Genomic DNA, 20,470 nt, shown 5'->3' on the forward strand with positions numbered 1-20,470 from the left:
CTTCAGCGATTCTTTGCTGACCATTTAGCTGTGAATGTTCTCGAGTCACCTGCCCCCTTTCTCTCTCTAGACTCATAATTTCAGCCTCCAATTCGAGAGTGGATCCACTCTCGAATTTTTATCTTGAGTGCTGAATTCTTTCCTCCTCTATATTGGATTTCCAATTATCTGTGGAATGTATACCTTCCAGGTTTCACCACTGCCTTGAAACACAACATGGTTAAAACTGAGATCATCTTCTTCCTTCCCTTCCCAGTTTCTTCACTACTCTTATCATTGTTTAAAGGTTCCTTGTCTTAAACTCTGTTTAATTTCAAAATATTCTGATCATACAGAAAGTTTAAAGAAAAAAGCCACAAAGACTCATGTTTTCACGATCAACACTTAATAGTTTGCCATAATTGTTTCAGACTGAAAGAACATTTTTATAGATCCAGTTGGAAGTCCTCTGTCCCCTTCAACCTGGCACCCTCTAAGACGCAGCCGCTACTCCAAAGTTAATTCTTCCCAAAGCAGACCCCGAGACAAAGGCTGGTAAACATACAGAAGTGATTTGGGAGGGGCAGGGACGCTGGCAAGGGAGTGGGGAGATGGTTCAGGGAGAGAAAGGCAGCCAACAGGGCCTTGTTAAACCAGCTACCACCGTGGGCTGCAGGCAAAGGGGGTTCTGACAGCCTGATGGGGGACTTTTGACAAGGACATTGACGGTCGGAGTCAGGAAGGTGTGCCCAGAAATGATCAGGGGGTGCAGTGGGATACAGGTAGAGGACTGATAGCATCCGTGACAGTGTGCACCCATTCTACTGACATTGTTTTACCTTTACTGCAATTGTTAAACGCCGTTAATTTTTATATTATATATTGTTTACAACATTGACAACGATGCTGATGATGAAGGGGAACAGTGACACACAAGTCACCATGAAAAAGGACGGCAGTTTGGCAAAATAACTTCGGTTCAAAGAGTTGCGTAGCTATTTATTGAACTTGTATCAAGTGCTCTGATTGATCTCCCTTTAATAGAAAATAAAGAAATAAAACACAGGCCACAATTTATTTTTTTGTTTGTTTCCACACTTCATTTGACTTTGACAAAATCTGATTTTCTCCCATATCCTCCTTCGTCTCCTACTCTAAGACTGCAGTTATTAGGCTTAAACTGTGATTGATACATGAGATTACAAGTGCTTACCAAAAAGACAATATGAAATCAAGAATGTCCTAGAATATTATTTTCTTCTTAGCTGCAATCCATTAGCCTTTTTATTGAAAGGGAGAAAGATGCATGTGTGTGTATTGGGTTGGGGGCAGGGAGTGTAATGGACACAAATTGCAACCCCATAATCAACCCTGCAGTGACGTCCCAGATCATTTAGCAAACCCAGGAATAGTTTCCCTTCTGTGGTCCCTCACAACCAACAGGACTCTTGATTTAACAACATAAAACTACAAAACAGTATGTTTCCTATTCCCTTTTGCAGATACCAAAAGGATTTAAAATAATCTTTAAATAATACTCCTCATGGATTCTATTATTGGACAAACACAGACCTCTCTCCTTAGGAACTAGCAGACAGACAAAAACCACCTGACTCTCAAAAGGATCTGGTAGTCAGGAGGATCTTTCTGAAGAATCAGAACCAACAGTCACTTGTAAAGCAGACCACATACAGCAGGAGAAAAATTAAAAAAAAAAATCTTATATTGAGATTCGGGGAGATATCCACCAAATTTCATATTTCAAATGAGAAATGATTATAGAATTTGAAAACCCCATGGAGAACAGCTGAGTGAGTTTAGATCAGAGGGAAAATATATTGGTGAAAAGAACTTTTGGGAACAGCACACATTTTACCTCTGAAAAAGAGGTAATGGTTTCATAAAGTAATTCTCTACTGTTTTTCTACCTGATTCCATTTCCCTATAAAAACAAACCTCTTGAAAATATATAAGAAAATACATTATGTGTCACAACATTTAAGCAGTACGTAAGATTAGGAATACAGAAAGATCACACAGAATGCAGAACGCTTACACTTGGCTTTTTAAAATGCTTCATTAATTTATTGGTAACTTCAGATCCTTCTTCTTCTTCTTCTTCTTCTTTTTTTTTTTTTAAATAGGCTCCACACCCAACGTGGGGCTTGAACTCATGAACCCAAGATCAAAAGTCACACGCTCCAGCCAGGCACTCTTGGATCCTTCTTATGGAAAATTGTGCATTTGTACAAAACATAAGATTGGCATACAATTTCAGGAATTCATGGGCTCCCTAAAGCCCCAAAGGTTGTAGTGATCAATTACTGAACCACTTGGGGTCCAGGAATACAGGTTAAGAATCCCTTATTCAGAAAGGAGCAGAAAACACTTACATTATAGAGCGGAATTGTCTTCATCACCTTGTACTGTTTAGTGGGGTCCATCTTATATAGGTGACGGTCAGTGACAAAAATTGCTCGGTCTTCCACCTTACTAAATCGATTCACCTGTAAGAAAACAAACCAATAAACTATAATATCTCACCCAGAATGAAATCAAATTATCTGCAGGAAAACCTCTAGGGGCAGCAGTGGCTGGTGGTGGAGACACATTCTTGAACAGGTATGTACCATGCAAGGCCCGTTCTCCTGGATGAACAGAGATCTAGAAGGAGTAGTGGTTTCTGGGTTTGTAGAATTTTACAATTTAAATTTCACAATTTTAGGGGCGCCTGGGTGGCGCAGTCGGTTAAGCGTCCGACTTCAGCCAGGTCACGATCTCGCGGTCCGTGAGTTCGAGCCCCGCATCGGGCTCTGGGCTGATGGCTCAGAGCCTGGAGCCTGTTTCCGATTCTGTGTCTCCCTCTCTCTCTGCTCCTCCCCCGTTCATGCTCTGTCTCTCTCTGTCCCAAAAATAAATAAATGTTGAAAAAAAAAATTAAAAAAAAAAATAAATTTCACAATTTTACAGTTTAACAGGGAAAACAAGAAAAACCCGGAAGAATTATGGGACTAAAAACACGTGACCGGACACTATTAAAAAAATGAAAAGACGACCCAGAGGATAGGAGAAAATGTTTTGCAAATCACATTTCTGATAAGGGGCTTGTATCTCTAAAGGAAGAGAACGTATATTGAACCTAGGATATGTAACTCAATAATAAAAAGACAAAAAACCGGGTAAAGGATTGGAACAGACATTTCTCCAGAGAAGACAGACAAGTGGCGAAGAAGCACAGGAAAAGATGCGTGACATCATTAGCCGCCAGAGAAATGTCAATCAGAACCACGATGAGATACCACCTTCACACCCACTAGAATGACAATAATAAAAAAGACAGGTAATAACAAATATTGGCCAGGATGTGGAGAACTGGAACCTTCATCACTTCTGGTGGGAATGTAAAATGATGCAGTTGCTTTGGAAAACAGTCCAGCAGTTCCTCAAATAGTTAAATATAGAGTTAGCGTATGACCCAGAAATTCTACTCCTAGGTATATACACAAGGGAATTGAAAACATAGTCACACAAAAACTTGTGCATGAATGTGCACAGCAGCAGTAATCATGACAGTGAAAAAGAAGAAACAACCTAAATGTCCATCAACTGATGAACGGATAATAAAATAGGATATATCCGCACAATGGAATATAACGTGTCAGTAAAAAGAAGTAAGTATTGATACACGCTGTAACATGGATGAACCTTAAAAAGATTATGCTAAGTAAAGGAAGCCAGTAACAGAAGACCACATATTGTGTGATCCCATTTATATGTAATGTCCAGAATAAGCAAATCTGTAGAAACAGAAAGTAGATCATTGGTTGCCTCAGCTGGGGGAGATGGAAAGTTTGCAGGGCTGACAGCTAAGGAGTTATGAAAACTGTGGTAATGGAAATACAACTCTGTGAACACAGTAAAAGCCAATGAATTGTATACTTTAAAATGGTGAACGGTATGGTATGTGAATTATATCTCAATAAAGCTATAAAAAACATAACCCCTATTTGAAACAATGCATTCTGCCCTTTTCCTAATGCAAGGGATAGGTGTATTTTAGATGAAATGTCCTTAAGTATAACGAGTATGTCACTAAATCTACATGCTCAAAAATGGACAGTGCCTTCCACAGGCAATGGTACAAATGCCTCATAATTACTACCGTCCGTAACAAGAGTGGGCCATGTGGAAGGGCAGTAAATGCCCCCCAAGGAAAGGATTCAAGCAGAATCAAAGTGAATGCCTGATGTGGATGTGGTAGGGGGATTCCTGCTTTGAATACAAAGACTAGAGTCTCCAAGGTCTCCTGACACTCAGATTCTGATTCCTTTACCTGACTTTCAAGAGTTTTTCCTTTTTTCAAAAAAAATTTTTTTTAATGTTTATTTTTGAGAGAGAGAGAGAGGGAGACAGAGACAGAGTGTGAGTGGGGGAAGGGCAGAGAGAGAAAGAGAAGGAGATGCAAAATCCGAAGCAGGCTCCAGGCTCTGAGCTGTCATCACAGAGGCAAGGCTCAGACCCATGAACTGTGAGATCATGACATGAGCTGATGTTGGACGCTCAACCAACTGAGCCACCCAGGAGCCCTAAGAGTTTTTCTATCTGCCACTTTTCTTTTTATTTTTTTTTATCTTAAAGATTTTAGTATTCTTCTTATTTTTGGGGAGTCTCTACACCCCACGTGGGGCTCAAACTCACAACCCTGAAACCAAAAGAGTCACACGCTCTACCGACTAAGCCAGACAGACACCCCCCGTTCTCCTTTTTAAACTTTATTTCTGGAAGGGCTCTGCTCCTGACAGGTTTCTTCATGTTATTCTCTCTCTTAAATGTTTGTGATTTTCCACTCTCCCCTTTTTTTTCTATATATATTTTAAGATATTGCTCAAGTTCTCATTCCGTTACAAAGCCTCTAAAATTCCTAAAGTAAAAAATGATCACTCTTTCCTTGGAACTTCTATCACACAGTTGTAGAATGAATATATAGGATGCATGTAGAGTTAAGAGTGAAACCAAAAATTAACATCGCAACTAAAGGCACAGGGTTTTTCTAATAAAGCAGGATACTTGAGAATACAACGAGCTATTGGCCAAAGCATTTTTGCTCACGTAAAACACCAGATCCTGTCCCAAACCCTTTGTTCTGAAAGAAAGGAAGGTTTGCTGATGCTTATAAATTCCAAGACAATAAAGTTAAATCTATCCTTAGTCTCTATCTTCTTATTGTGAAATTTAGTTACTATCTACACTTCTCTACTAAAAGGGCAAAAGTTTTCATTTAATAATTGTAAAGTTTTAATAATTTCAAAGACACTTGTAATTTCTAGACCATGGATGCTTGTTATGAAAAAAATATACTTGTTAAAATAGTTGTGCAGAACACTGTGTTTTATTTATTTTTTTACGGTTTATTTATTTATTTTGAGAGAGAGAGAGCAAGTGTGGGCAGGGAAGGGGCAGAGAGAGAACCCCAAGCAGGCTCCATGCTGTCAGCACAGAGACTGATTCGGGGCTTGAACTCACGACCATGAGATCATGACTTGAACTGAGATCAAGAGTTGGATGATTAACCAACTGAGTCACCCAGGCGCCCCTTAGAACACTGTTGGTTTTTTTTTTTTTTTTAATTTTTAACGTTTATTCATTTTTTGGGGAGACAGAGCACAAGCAGGGGAAGGGGCAGAGAAAGAGGGGACACAGAATCTGAAGCAAGCTCCAGGCTCTGAGCTGTCAGCACAGAGCCCGACACAGGGCTCAAACCCATGAACCAGGGGATTGTGACCTAAGCTGAAGTCAGAGACTCAACCGACTGAGCCACCCAGGTGCCCGCTTTGTTGTTGCTGTTTTAAATATTTTTTAATGTTTATTTATTTTTGAGAGGGAGAGAGACAGAGCGCAAGTGGGGGAGGGGCAGAGAGAGAGGGAGACACAGAATCTAAGCAGGCTCCAGGCTCTGAGCTGTCAGCACAGAGCTTGACATGGGGGCTCAAACTCACGAATCGTGACATCATGACCTGAGCTGAAGTCAGACGCTCAACCGACTGAGCCAGTCAGGCGCCCCTAGAACACTGTGTTTTTAAACTTATAGTTGAAGCTATGTTTGGCACAGGAGATTGATTTTACTCATGAAACTTGTGATAATCTGATTATAACCTCACTAATCTAGATTTAAGTAACTCAGCCAGTATAAGAGATTACTCAGATTATCTTAAAATTGGAAGTATATAAAAAAGCTGCTTCCCTTGTAAAGTAGCCAAAAATAAGTTAGCAAAATAGTTATAAATAAAACTTACTTCAAAACAAAGTAAAAACCTTTTTTTTTTTTTTTAAATGAAGGTCAAGAAACAGCAGAATATTTTATGGTAAAAGTACTCAGAAGAGTGGTTGCCTTTGGTGGTGGTAGGGCTTGGCTCAGAAGGGGCACGAGAGGGCTTTTCAGGGTGACGGAAATGTTTTATATTGGGACAGGGCTGTGATTTACATGGGTGTACTCACCAGCCAAAACTCACTGAACTGTATACCTCAACACAACTACAGAAGCAAAACAGTGTAGCATCTCAAATATCCAGGGCTGATTCTTATTTACTGCTTTATTATTTCACAGACAGTAATTCTGTCTTCCAGCCAGACTGGAAGCTCCTTGAGGGTCACTGTCACATGGTGGCTTTTTTCTTACACCTTGCAGCACCCAGTACCAAAGTGGGAGACTTGTAGCATTTACTCATCTGTTGGTTTTGAGAGCACTTTTAACCCCACAAGATAATTTCAAGAGGCATTCTTCCCCACGTGAGCCAGTCAGTGTTGGTGATAAGAACTGTCAGACTAGAAAATACAGCAGCACACTGGGGAGGTTGCGTAATGTGCGAAACAGATTTCCCCAGTGGCAAATGAAAGCACGTTTGCTCAACAGCTGAAGTCCCCGTTGCCTGGTTTGGTCTTGGAAAACCATTTCTGCACTGAAGAAAGAGGAACTGTGGATTCTGGCCTTCTTGTTTCTGAGGCTGGAAGACTATCAGTTAAGCTATCTTTTTAATAAAAAGCTCCCTAACATAGCATGCACTGTAGAAGCGCATGGATTGCTCATCTGGAATTATTTTCTTCTTCTGGTTGGAACTGTTGAGATTTATTTGCACATTTTCTTTTATCTCATGAAGTGTCTGTCCCATGAGTTACTCTTTTCCTTCAGAGTCTATGTCTCTGGAGGGCAGGATCCTCAGCAGCAGCCATCACTACAATACTCTGCACAGAATGCTGACTGGCCCCGGGAACTGTCCCGGGTGGATCTAGGAGAAACATTTGTGTCTGTACTTGCAACTCCGTATTACTTGGTCGTAGCTACCCTTAAAAATAGACTCACACTTTCATGGAGAAAAGGGTCTTTCTATAATCGGACAGCTAAAAATGATATTGAATTAATTTTTTCCTACATTTTAAAAAGATTGTATTTATTTATTTAAATATTTATTCATTTTTGAGAGATAGAGACAGAGCTGAGTTGGGGACGGGCAGAAAGAGAGGGAAATACAGAATCCGAAGTAGGCCCCAGGCTCAGAGCTGTCAGCACAGAGCCCAATGCGGGGCTCGAACTCATGGATTGCAAGATCATGACCTGAGCTGAATTCGGACACTTAAAACGACTGAGCCACCCAGGTGCCCCATTTTTTCCTACATTTAAAATCCAACACATGATTCCTATTAATTAGAAAAAAATTATACTGGTAAGCATTTCCTTAAATTAAATAATTTGATAATTTTTTCCCAAAATTGCAACGTACATTAAAAATATTTTTTTAAATGTTTTTATTTATTTTTGAGACAGAGAGAGACAGAGTATGAGCAGGGGAGGGGCAGAGAGAGAGGGAGGCACAGAATCTGAAGCAGGCTCCAGGCTCTGAGCTGTCAGCACAGAGCCCAACGCGGGGCTCAAACTCACAGACTGTGAGATCATGATCTGAGCTGAAGTCAGACGCTTAACTGACTGAGCCACCCAGGCGCCCCTCAATGTACATTTTTTTTAAACATTTATTTATTTTTGAGAGACAGAGAGAGAGTGTGAGTGGGGGAGGGGCAGAGAGCGAGGGAGACACAGAATCCAAAGCAGGCTCCAGGCTCTGAGTTGTCAGCACAGAGCCCCACGTGGGGCCTGAACTCACGAACTGTGAGATCATGACCTGAGCCAAAGTCAGATGCTTAACCTATTAAGCCACCCAGGTGCCCTGCCATGTGCATTTTTAAGCACTCTATAAGCTGCTGATGATATACAAAGGAACAACATGAAGCCCTTGGTTATAAGAATCTGAGTCTAGTAGTTGAGATAGATAAGAAATTAATACGTGAAAATAATTTCACATAAAAGAAAATAAATCTAGATAATGGGATAGGGAGAAAATGTACATGTCTGTGTGATTCTGTAGAGTGCCAGAGAGAGTCAGAGTATGCCCATGTTTGTAGGTAAATCTTTCCCTAACAGGTAGAATTAACCTCAGAACATTTCATAAACAAGGAATGATCTATATGCTAATTGGGATGCTTCAATCTTAGATTTGGGGAATAGTTAAATCAAAACTGAGCACAAAAAATTTCTGAACCACTATAATGTCATGTTCCTCAGTGGAAAAAGTTCCTCAGAAGGAAAAGCAAAGCAAAACAAAACAAAACAATGAAGAACACTAAACGCCTCCCCCCTCCCCCCAAGGTAAAGGGGAAGCCACACTTGTGATTATATATTCTCCATCCCTGCTCCCAAGACCACATTTTCAAGATGCAAGTGAAGCAGTCAGAGATAAATTTGAACACACCGTTACCTTTGGCAGGATCCACAGCTAACTAAATTAGGACAGGTAAGACGGGACACAGCAGGGTAGCAAACAGCACACTCAAATTTAGGTTTTTGAATTTTATGGTCTCCTCCCTTCTGCCTCATAGTTTTAGAAATCAGTCAATTTGCTAAACATTTCTTTTTGAACCAAAGCATATTTTTCAGCCTTCAACTTGACGAAAAATGGTATCTGTAATTAAGAGGAAACTAGAGTCCAAGTGGCAATTACTACTCTTGGTAGTAATTATTTACTTCACACAGTAATGGTTTTTGCCATGAAAGGGAGGTGGCCCTTGTCAGAAGACTTGAAACAAGGTGACTGTGGAGCTTCTGTGTCAGCATTTTTTCTAAGTGGTTCTACACAACACCAACCTCAGATGAGGCTTCGTGAAAGAAAGGGTTCCAAGTCAGGTAGGTTTGAGGAACGCTGCAAACCATGGCCTCCCCAGGGATACTCGTAACCCATGAACATATTAAAGGTTCTGAGAATTCTGCCCTTAAAAGAGTATATTTAACTGCTGAACCCAGCGTTTCCCAATTATGATACAAGGAATCCTTTTCAAAGACAAATTAATATACATTCAACACAACACTGGCCTGTGAAACTCATGTTGGAGAACACTAATCCACTCATCATTTGTATCCATCTTAGAGTATGGAGACTACAGAGCATCTACAGTGGATCCTGAATAATAAGTAAAAGCAGTCCCTCCTCTTGGGCAAAATCTCATGAGGAAATACATGTGCGTTGCACAAGAACATGAGAAAAAGGAAAGCTTGTTGCATAATTTCATGAGTTCACACAAGAGTCAACAAACAGAGCACACTGGTAAAGTGGAGAGGACTTTCTTTCTGTGATGGGTCCATGAGTTAACCTGGAAACCAGAAGACCAAAACCTCAAAGCAGAAATGTTATTGAAGTGCTGTTTAGAAATGTTACAGTCCTTTTTACATAAAAATGGAATTTCTAAGGAGAACAGGTCATAAATCTCTACCTTGGGTTTTAACAACTCAAATCATCCTTAAAACAGAGCAAGTGAGTGGCAAGGACATCATGTACCAAGGAAAGAGCTTTATGTTGCGTAACTCAGCTGAATCTAAGTGGCAGAGAGAAAATTTTAACATGTCTATATAAATTTATAAATTCAAAGTTAATTAAAATAATTATGGCATAGGAACACTCTTTTTCTTTCTCTTAAATTCATAAAGTAATAGAAAAATTGGCTCACAGACTCACTACTGGATGAGAGCTCATCTTATTTCTTTCTATTCCCCATGCTGCAATCCTCAACCAAAGAATCTATTTATAGTTTTAGTCACCACCACAGGGGGCCAGAGATAAAGTTCCCCTGGACAGTTAGACCAACAGAAAACACATTATTGGTGAAGGGAGCTATTTGCAGACATCTCCCACCTTTAAGGACATTTTATAACTGTAGTTAATGGAAAGTGGTCGTTTCAGAAAGACTCAAAGCAGAAAGGAAAGGGCTTTACTGAAATCATACCAAGTTTACCTTGGCATGTCCTTGGGATTGCTAAGTTTCTAAAAAAGGCATTATCTAAACTCAACACCAGCAAACCAAACAATATGATTAAAAAATGGACAGAGGACCCAAACATTTTCCCAAATGTATGCAGATGGTCAACAGGCACGTGAAAAATGCTCAACATCACTCATCGTCAGGGAAATACAAATCAAAACCACAATGAGATATTACCTTACACCTTGTCAGAATGGTCAGAATCAAAGACAAAAAATAACAAGTGTTGGTGAGGATCTGGAGAAAAAGGAACCCTCATGCATTGCTGGTAGGAATGTAAATTGGTACAGCCACTGTGGAAAACTGTGGAGATTCCTCACAAAATTAAAAATAGAAATACCATATGATCCAATAATTCTGCTACTGGTTATTCACCCAAAGAAAATGAGAACACTAATCAAAATGATATTTGCACCCCTATGTTTACTGCAGTATTATACAAATAAGGAAGATGTGAGATATCTATCATAGAATATCACACAGCCATAAAAACAAATGAGACCTTGCCATTTGCAACAACATGGATGAACCTAGAGAGTATTATGTGAAGTGAAGTAAGTCAGACAGACAAAGACAAATACCATATGATTTCACTCATATGTGGAACCTAATAAAGAAAACAAATGGTGCGCCTGGGTGGCTCAGTTGGTTAAGCTTTCGACTTTGGCTCAGGTCATGATCTTACAGTTTGTGGGTTTGAGCCTCACGTTGGTCTCTGTGCTGACAGCTCAGAGCCTGGAGCCTGCTTTGGATTCTGTGTATCCCTCTCTCTCTCTGCCCCTCCTCTGCTCACACTCTATCATTCTCTCTCAAAAATAAACATTAAAAATATTAAAAAAAATAAAAATAAAAAACGAATAAAAAAAAAGCAGAGTCAGACCTATAAATACAGAGAACAAACTCGAACTCATGGTGGCCAGAGGGTAGGGGGGTTGAGAGGGATGGGCATTTGCATAAAGGGGTGTAGGAGAAACAGGCTTCCAGTTATGGAATGAAAAAGTCATGGAAATACAAGGGACAGCATAGATAATACAGTCAATGATATTTAATAGTGTGGTTTGGTGACCTATGATAGCTAGTGAGCATAGCACAATGTAGACAGTTGTTGAATCACTATGTTGTACCTGAAATTGATGTAACACTGCATGTCAACTATACTCAAATAAAAAAAAATAAATTATTTAAGGCATAGTATGAAGAAATATTATTTTCCACTGAATTTAGAAATATAGGAGCATGACTAAGAATTTTTCAGCTTTTATCCAGCAGGATCCAGGTAGAGACATGCTGTCAGACATCAAACTGTCATCACTGGAACGACAGAATCAGACATCAGGTTTTTCCGTAGTAGATGACATAATTCTTACAACCATTCAATGCTCTTTGGTCAACTGTTCTGATTACTAATTTCTCATATAGCTTGATACTAGAAAGGGAGTACCTTAGATAGTAGATATGAGAATTCAATAAAATGATACATTCTGTTGTGAAATTCACCAATTGACATTGTGGCTTATATATGGTTTTGTGTCTGATTCTGGTCAGCAAAACCATTTCTTGATTGTCTGATCAACTCCAGGTCTACTTCTAAAAGAGTTTCCAGATCTATGAGTTCAGAATTAGACTCCAACATACTGTCAGCAAGCTTTCCTTGGTGATGTTTATTTCATTCGGAGTTTAAAAAAAGTTACTGTCTATTTTGTTAAAAAGTCTGTATCGTATTGAGGTGATCTCTTCTTCCTCAGAATATTTGAATACCCCAGCCCGGGGTCACCACTATCCTACTTTCTTTCTCTATCAATGCAACTAATCTATTACTTCACATAAGTGTATTACAATCTTTGTCTTTTTGTGTCTTATTCACTCAGATAATATCTTCAAGGTCATCCACCCTGTAGCATGTATTTCATTCCTTTTTATGGCTGAACAGTATTCCATCATGTGGATACATGTATTCTTTATTCATCTGTCTGTGGACATTTGGGTTGTTTCTACCTTAACTACTGTGAAGAATGCTATGAGCATTGGTATGCAATTGTCTTTTCAGGAGATCGAATGATTGATTGATTGAAAGTTTATTTATTTATTTTGAGAGAAAGAGAGAGAGAGAGAAAAAGCGGGGTAGGGGCAGAGAGAGAGGGGGACAGAGGATCCAAAGCAAGTTCCATGATGACAGCAAGATCCCGACCCAGGGTTCAAACTCACAAAAGGTAAGATTGTGACCTGAGCTGAAGTCGGATGCTTAACAGACTTGGCCACCAGACGCTCCCGTGTCACTTTGGTTTTTAAAAGATGTATTCGGTGGGTGGTGACTTCTAGGTTGACAGCCTTTGTCTTCTTTCAGTACAAGAAGCTCTCACATCCAACTGTCTTCTCATTTGCATTGTTTTCTGACAAGGAATCTGATGCATCCGCATCTTCCTCCTCAATCTTTTTTCTTTTTAAAATGCTTATTTATTTTGTGAGAGAGAGCATGAGCAAGCAGGGGAGGGGCAGAGAAAGAGGGAGGGAGAGAACCCCAAGCAGGCTCCGCACTGTCAGCACACAGCCCAATGTGGGGCTCGATCCCCAAAACTGTGAGATCATGACCTAAGCCGAAATCAAGAGTTGGACATTCAACCGACTGAGCCACCCAGGTGCCCCTCTTTTTTCTCTTTCACTGCTTTTAAGCAATTTGATCATGTTGTGCCTTGGTACAGCCTTCTTCATGTTGCTTTGTGTTTGGGGTTTGTTGAGTTTCTTGAGTCTAAGAGTTTGTAGTTTTCATCAAATTTGAAAAAATTTCAGCCATTATTTTTTCAAATATTTTAAATTTCCCCCTTCTCTTCTCTCCTACAGGGACTCCACAAGCACATGTATTGGGCCACTTGACATTGTCTTGCAGGGTCCTAATTTTTTGCTCTTTTTTAAGGCGGTGGCATCTTTTTCCCCCCTTTTCTCATTGTGTCTCATTTCAGGTACTTTTATTGCTGTATCTTCAAGTTTACAAATCTTTCTTCTGCAATATCTACACGCTGTTAACCTCATCAAGTGAATTAAAAAAAAAAAAAGACCTTAGAGGCTGTTTTTTATCCCTATCCGTAACATATGCATAACAATTATTTTAATGACTTTGTCTTTTGTTTTTTTGTTTTAATGTTCATTTATTTTTGAGAAAGAGACAGAGCGTGAGCAGGGGAGGAACAGAGAGAGAGGGAGACAAGAATCCGAAGCAGGCTCCAGGCTCTGATCTGTTAGCACAGAGCCCGACACGGGGCTCGAACTCACGAGCCATGAGATCACAACCTGAGCCAAAGTCGGATGCCCAACTGACTGAGCCACCCAGGTGCCCCTGACCTTGTCTTTTAATTCTATAATCTATGTCAGTCCTGGATCAGTTCGAATGACTGACTTTTCTTCTCATTATAGGTTGTAGTTTCCTGCTGTTTTGTAAGCATGGTAATTTTGGATCCAATGGCACGAATTCTGAATTTTATCTTTTGGGTGCTAAAGAGTTTGTATTCCCATAAATATTTTTGAGATTTGTTCTGGGGCACAGGTTTCTTGGAAACTGTATGGTTCTTTTGGGTCACGTTTTCAAGATTTGCTGGCTGGGATTAGGGCAGCATTTAGTCAAGGGCTAATTACTCCCTAAGAGCAATGCCAAGATTTCTGTCTGTACTCTCCCTGGTATCCAATGAATCATGAGGTTTTTCCAAAGGTTGGTGGGAGCAGGTACTATTTGCAACCCTTGGTGAGTGCTGGCCATTGTTGCTTCTTACCCTTTGGGGTGGTTGTTTCTCTGACCTTGGGTAGTTGCTTCACATGCACATGCTGAGCAGCGCCCAGATGAACACCTGCTGTGGACCCTCTGAGGCTATCTGGAGGTCCCCCTATGCAGCATGCTGTTCTTTGGCTCTCTGCTCTGCAAACTCCAGCTGTGTGATGTCTCCCAGCTCAGCTCTCTTGTTTCACTAGCGGAGTCTACTGAGCTCTGCCTTGGCTTCCCCACTCATCCACAGACTAGAAAGTCTCTCAAGGAAGTAAACCAGCTAACTGCAGGGCTCACTCATTTACTTCTTGTATCTTAGGAATCGCCATCTTCCCTTGCTTGATGTGAGTGACTGGAAAACCATGGTTTCAAGTTTCTTTAACATTTATCCTTCTTTTGTTCATCTTATAGCTACACTGTATTCTACGGTGCACATACACAATTTGTTTGTCTAATCATATATTTATGTAATTTTTTTCCCAGTTTTTTGGCTGTTACAACATATAAAACTCTATTTTTTGGATATACGTGTGAATATATTGTACACTAAATCCTGAGTTGTGGAATTCCTAGATTAAGTGGTCTGAGCATTTAAATTTTTGATAGCTATTGCCAAACTATTCACTCAAAAGGCCTCCTACCAACAGTGTTTCCTCTAAATTCTTGCATACACTGGTTGCTATCAACATCTTAAAGTTTGCCAAACTTACAATGGAAAAATATTTCATTATTTTGACCTGAATAATATTGCAATTGTGTATTGTTTCAAGATTTGAAAGAAAACAACTGTAAAATCACCCAAACCTGGGCTTTTGTTATGAGATAATTCTTTCCTCCTTTGGGAATATATTGGCATATTTGTCAATATTTCTTCTGGGGTCAAGCTAGGAAATATTTTTCTTAAATTCACCCATTTCATTAATATTTTGAAGTTTATTTGCTTAATTTTGCACAATGCTTTTATTAATTATTGCAATGTCCTCTGTATGTTTTGAAAACAAGTATTCTACAATTTTAAAAAACCAACTATGTCCCCTGCCTTCCACTCTCCAACTTCCACACTTCTGCCTGCCCCAAGGCCATCATCTATAGGTAAATAACAGTCCACACCCATGTGTTGCCTCAGATAAGCAACTATATTCATAGTTCATAACGTCCCCCTTCCCCCACCTCCCAAATTCTCTGTCCTTCTCCTTTTTCTAACCTATGTCCTTCCTCCCTCCCCTCCTTTAAAATAGTAATAAAACATGTATAAAAAAATACTAAATAACCATCTGGGGTGCCGGGTGGCTCAGTCGGTTGGGCATCCGACTTCAGCTCAGGTCATGATCTCGTGATTCGTGAGTTTGAGCCCCGTGTTGGGCTCTCTGCTGTCAGCCCGGAGCCTGCTTTGGATCCTCTGACCTCCTCCCTCTGCCCTTCCCCAACTTGTGCTCACTCTCTCATTCTCTCTCTCAAAAATCAATAAAATATTAAAAATAATTATTAAAGGGGCGCCTGGGTGGCGCAGTCGGTTAAGCATCCGACTTCAGCCAGGTCACGATCTCGCAGTCCGGGAGTTCGAGCCCCGCGTCAGGCTCTGGGCTGATGGCTCAGAGCCTGGAGCCAGTTTCCGATTCTGTGTCTCCCTCTCTCTCTGCCCCTCCCCCGTTCATGCTCTGTCTCTCTCTGTCCCAAAAATAAATAAACGTTGAAAAAAAAAATTAAAAAAAAAAAATTAAAAAAAAAGGTACTAAATGCCCATGAAATGCAAGGTAGACCGGCACGTGCTAGGAAAGACTCACACGCAGTAAAATACAAATCCCTGATCTCGGGGAGGTTCCTCCCTAGAAACAGTTACCAAAAATCTCCACTTCCCTTACAAAGGCTTCAGAACCTATCCCTGAAGCCGAAGTCACGTCAGCCATTACACCCATGCCTCCCCACAGGCAGGCAGAGCTCACTGGTGGTGTAGCTAGGGATGGACCTTGTGTGATGTCTTCCTGCAGTCACGGCTAGTTTAAGTTCATCTGAATGCATCTTTTCTTCCCACGGAGGTCTGTTTCAAGCCCGCCTCACCTTACGGACGTGACAGGAAAAGAGGATGTTCATGTATTTGTCCTTCCGTTTCAGTTCATTTGCGACGGGGACAAAAGTGCCTGAGGTCTGAGGTGTATCTGGCTTCTGAAAGAAAAAGGAAACATGACAAAATGAGTCTGCTTAGCATTTTAGATGAAAAGGGAATCTTTCGGTTGCCTGCTTTGTAACCATGCTCAGTTTCACACACATACTTTTATCTCCCATCCCAGATGGTGAGCAGCTAAAGGGGTGTCACAGTAATACCGGAGGGCCTATAAAATTTTTAAAATAAGGGATGGGAGGGAGAATGAAATGTTGCTTTGGGAATAATTAATATAAAGGTGGTAATTAAAAATTGCTGCTGACTTATGCAAGGGAATGTTTAAATGTGTAAAAATTAGGTTGTGGAGTGTACCTAATACATATGGCACAGAGACACAGACAACCTTTTTTAAAGCAGGAGAAACATCAAATATTGCACAGTTAGAAGCAACAAAATCTTTTTGTTTAGTATCTTATCACTTATAGAAGTTTAGTTTCTGTAGGTGTCTTGTTCTTTCCACAAATTCTTGCAGAAAAATTCTTCCCTTTCTGTAAATCCTTCCCGTAAAGGGAGCAGGAGTCGACTGTACTTTGTTCTCCTGGACGTACCGAAGCAAGATAGTTGCCCTCCCAGGCTCTTTGCAGTCCCAGGTCGGCCCTTTGGCCTTTCAACATTTCCATGGCTGCAACCTTTGCCCTGACTTGGGGCAGGTCAGAGGCGGGCATGCTCTTGATGAGCTGGGATGCTCTCCATCTGTAAGTCAATAAACGAAATATATTAGGATTTACAAGCCCAATCCCATTCATTCCCCAAAATAACTGAGCTGCCATTAAGCAGAATTTAAACCAAAGTACTTGCATGCTACTCAATACAACAACAACAACAACCAAAAAAAAAAAAAAAAAAATCAAAGATCTCCAAAATATACACAGAGCTTGTTAGACAAAGATTTGCATAACTTTCTTTGTCATTTGTGTGTTCTGAAAGCAACTAGAACTTCATGATACGTGGGTTCTCCTAACAGTTATAGTTAGAGCACAGAGAGTTTGGATTCATCACTCATTCAATCAATAAATGCTTCCTAGGCACTTACTAAACTCCTGATGCTGGGTGGTGGAGGCCCAGCAGTGAACAGTCGGATAAAGGTCCTTTCTGCTAGGTGCTTACATTCTAGAAGCAGGGACAGACAGCAAAGAAACCAACAAGCAGGAGTGACGTGCTAAGTGCTATGGAGAAACTCAGGCAAGGAAGGAAGGACAGGGGTGCAGTGGAGAGCAGGAATGGGTTTGGGGTGTTATTGATATAGGGAGGTCTGGGGGGCACCACTGATCAGGATCTGTGAGCAGAGACATTCAGGAAGTGAGGGGGCTGCGTGGATATTTGAACAAGAGCGTCTTCTCCAGGAAGAGCACAGTAGTGCAAGGGTTCTAAAGTGTGTACCTGCTGAGTGGGTTGGGGGACCAGTGAGGAGCCCTGTGAAGCTGCAGCAGGAAGGGTGTGGGGGAGGGGAGCAGGTGGGGAGGCCAGAGAGGAGCCCAGGGACAGATCCACACAGCCACGGAGGCCATGGTGAGGACTCTGGCCTTTACTCTGAATGAGACTAGAAGCCACTGGAAGTTTCTGAACAAGGAAGGGACATGACTTGACCCCTGCTTTACAGGATCATCCCAACTGCCGTGTGAAAGAAGGCTGGAGTGGGTAGGAGGCTCTCTGTGTAATGCACATGGGAGAGATCAATGGCTGGGATTGCAGAGGGAATGGTAGAGGCAGAGACAGGTGTTGGGCCAAGATGTGTTTTGAAGGACACGCCAGGACAGATGCTGATGTATTAGATGTGGAAGCAAGAGAATAAGGGAGAATTTAAAGACGACTCTGAGATTGTTGGCCCAAGTAACTAAAAACATAAGTTAATCTATTCCTGATTGAGAAAAACAAGCACAAAGCTTTTATTCTATCAGAGCCATCTGAGCCCTGCATGCACTTATGCCGTCTTAAAGCAGGGGAATGGAAGCAAACCCAGAATAACAACATGCCCAACTCCATCTCATCCTCCTCCTTCTCCTGCTCCTTGAAAGAGAGCAGGGGTAGAGGGAGGAAGAATCTTAAGCAGGCTTCATGCTCAGCACGGAGCCTGACACGGGGCTGGATCTCACGCACCATGAAATCATGACCTGAGTCGAAATCAAGAGTCAGACACTTAACCAACTGAGCCATCCAGGTGCCCCCAGAACTTCTTTCTATCAGATGGAGTAATCGGGCTGGTGGTTCTCTGGCTGTGCTTCCTCAGGACATGAGGATGAGACGCACCTAACATGGAGAGGCGGTGCTCTCTCCCCTAAGTAGGTACACGAAATGTTAGACTGCTTCCATCTAAGACTTGCCCAAGATGTATTCCATTTTCAAGAGGGTGACTTGAGCCTAAAGGTTTGTTTTTCTCTCTTAAATTCCTACTGAAATAACCAAATAAATATAAAAACGAGGAAAAACTCTGTAGCAGCACCAGCAAACGAGAACGATATCAATGAACTGAAAGACATGAAGCATTTCTTAGAGATTCGAGGCAGACGGGCCCGAGCCGCTGGTGAGGTGGCTCAGTGCTGAACTGTGCGGTCCACTTGGTGGGAGGAGAGGAACCTCTTCAGCAGAAATGGTACGGACAGTCCTTGGGCCTGAAGTAGCCAGGGCTGGTGGCCAGGACAGGCGGTGAAGGATCTCACGGTGGGCGATGTGCCAGTTCTCCTCACAAAGAATGGCTGCCCATGGTGAGATGGGGCCATCTGCTGCAGCAGACAGCGTCAAAGGTAGCAGGATACAAACACAACAGCCATGGAAGAAGTAAAGGCTCAGCCTAAGAGTGCAATCCTCTTCTCTGCTCTCTGGGGCCAACTGACACTCCAATGGGACAGACTGTCCTAAGGTCATTCCACAAAAGGCTGGCAGAATGACAGGCTGGGAGCAGTTGGTGGTCATAGTCAAGGTCAACTGGTGACGGGCACATCCTACAACACTAAGCGGCTTGCTGAGCAACTGCCCCAATTAGCCCTCAGGTTCCAAATTTTATTCTCAGTGGGGGGATGTCTTTGCTCTATCTGCTGGTCTGTTTTTGGCCTCAGTGCCCAGTCCGTCTGTCCCTTCTTCACTACCCACAGTGGCCCAGGACAAGGCCTATACGTGACTGACTCCAGAGGCATGCTGGGCATCTGATAAGTTAACTGTCATCTATAAACCTATGTAGCCCCCAACCACATGTTTATGGAGGCCATAAAAATCACCAGTCTCGACAACATGGTAAGGGGGGCAAAGCTGAGCATGAGGAAGGCTCCCAGTCTTTCCAGAATGGAAAAGAATTACTGTGAGGAACAGGAGCGAGCTTAACCATGATTAGACAGGCTGCGATTTTAGAAAACAAACAAAACAAACAAAAACCCATGATCAGAGTGGAATCCTTTAATTTCTCAGTAGTCCACAGATCAAAAAAGTTAAGAATAAATTAAGTAGGATACAGTGACTACATCAGGGGTTGGTAAACCACAGTCTGTGCCAAATTCAGCCTATGGCCTGGTTTTGTGCTGCTCGTGAGCTAAGAATAGTTTTTACATGTTTGACAAAACCAGAGCAAAACAAAGGAAAATATGTGACAGAGACCATATGTAGCCCATAAAGCCTAAAATATTTATTATCTGGCCCTTAACAGAAAAAGTCTGCCTTTAGATGAGATTAACACAACTGGCAGGATTCATTTAGTGTGTGTGCACACGTGCGTGTGTCTGTGTGTGCGCAAGGTTAGCAGACACAGCAGATGCGTTATTTTCAAAGTGCTCATTAACCTAAGCCCCAAGAAGGCTGGGACTATCTCTTATATCTTTATTTTTTGTCACCATATCCCTGGAACCCAGGCCAGTGACCACGACACAGTTGGCCTGGAGTAAGTATCTGCTAAACGAATAAACTGAATTTTGCAATAATTAATCAATTATAGGCCATATACAAAACCATCAAAATCTAAAAAGAAGACTGTACAGGTCACAGTGCGACACAGTCAAATCAATAATTCTTGGTGGCAATTAAAAATACTACATAGATCTTTCTTGTCATGGACAGGTCTCCCCACCCCCCCCAATTTTTTTTTTTTTCAGAGAGAAAGAGAGAGAGGGAAAGACAGTGATTCCCAAACAGGTTCTATGCTGCCAGCATAGGGCCCAACGTAGGGCTCGATCTCATGAACTGAACCTTGACATCATGACCTGAGCTGAAATCAAGAGTCAGACACTTAACCGACT

At 41.4% G+C, this 20,470-nt stretch overlaps 1 protein-coding gene across 1 annotated transcript in view; it reads right to left on the reverse strand.

The window, feature by feature from the left end:
• The window catches only part of MYO1D (myosin ID), a 358,631-nt gene that overhangs the window by 138,852 nt on the left and 199,309 nt on the right, over window positions 1-20,470 (reverse strand). The window contains exons 18-20 of the mRNA XM_047833109.1: window positions 16,799-16,943; window positions 16,148-16,252; window positions 2,373-2,486 (exon numbers count right to left, since the gene is read on the reverse strand). Coding sequence (XP_047689065.1) covers window positions 2,373-2,486; window positions 16,148-16,252; window positions 16,799-16,943 — 364 coding nt within the window. The remainder of the gene's footprint in view (window positions 1-2,372; window positions 2,487-16,147; window positions 16,253-16,798; window positions 16,944-20,470) is intronic.

The sequence above is a fragment of the Prionailurus viverrinus genome, chromosome E1, assembly GCF_022837055.1.
Source record: "Prionailurus viverrinus isolate Anna chromosome E1, UM_Priviv_1.0, whole genome shotgun sequence".
Taxonomy (NCBI): Eukaryota; Metazoa; Chordata; class Mammalia; order Carnivora; family Felidae; genus Prionailurus; species Prionailurus viverrinus.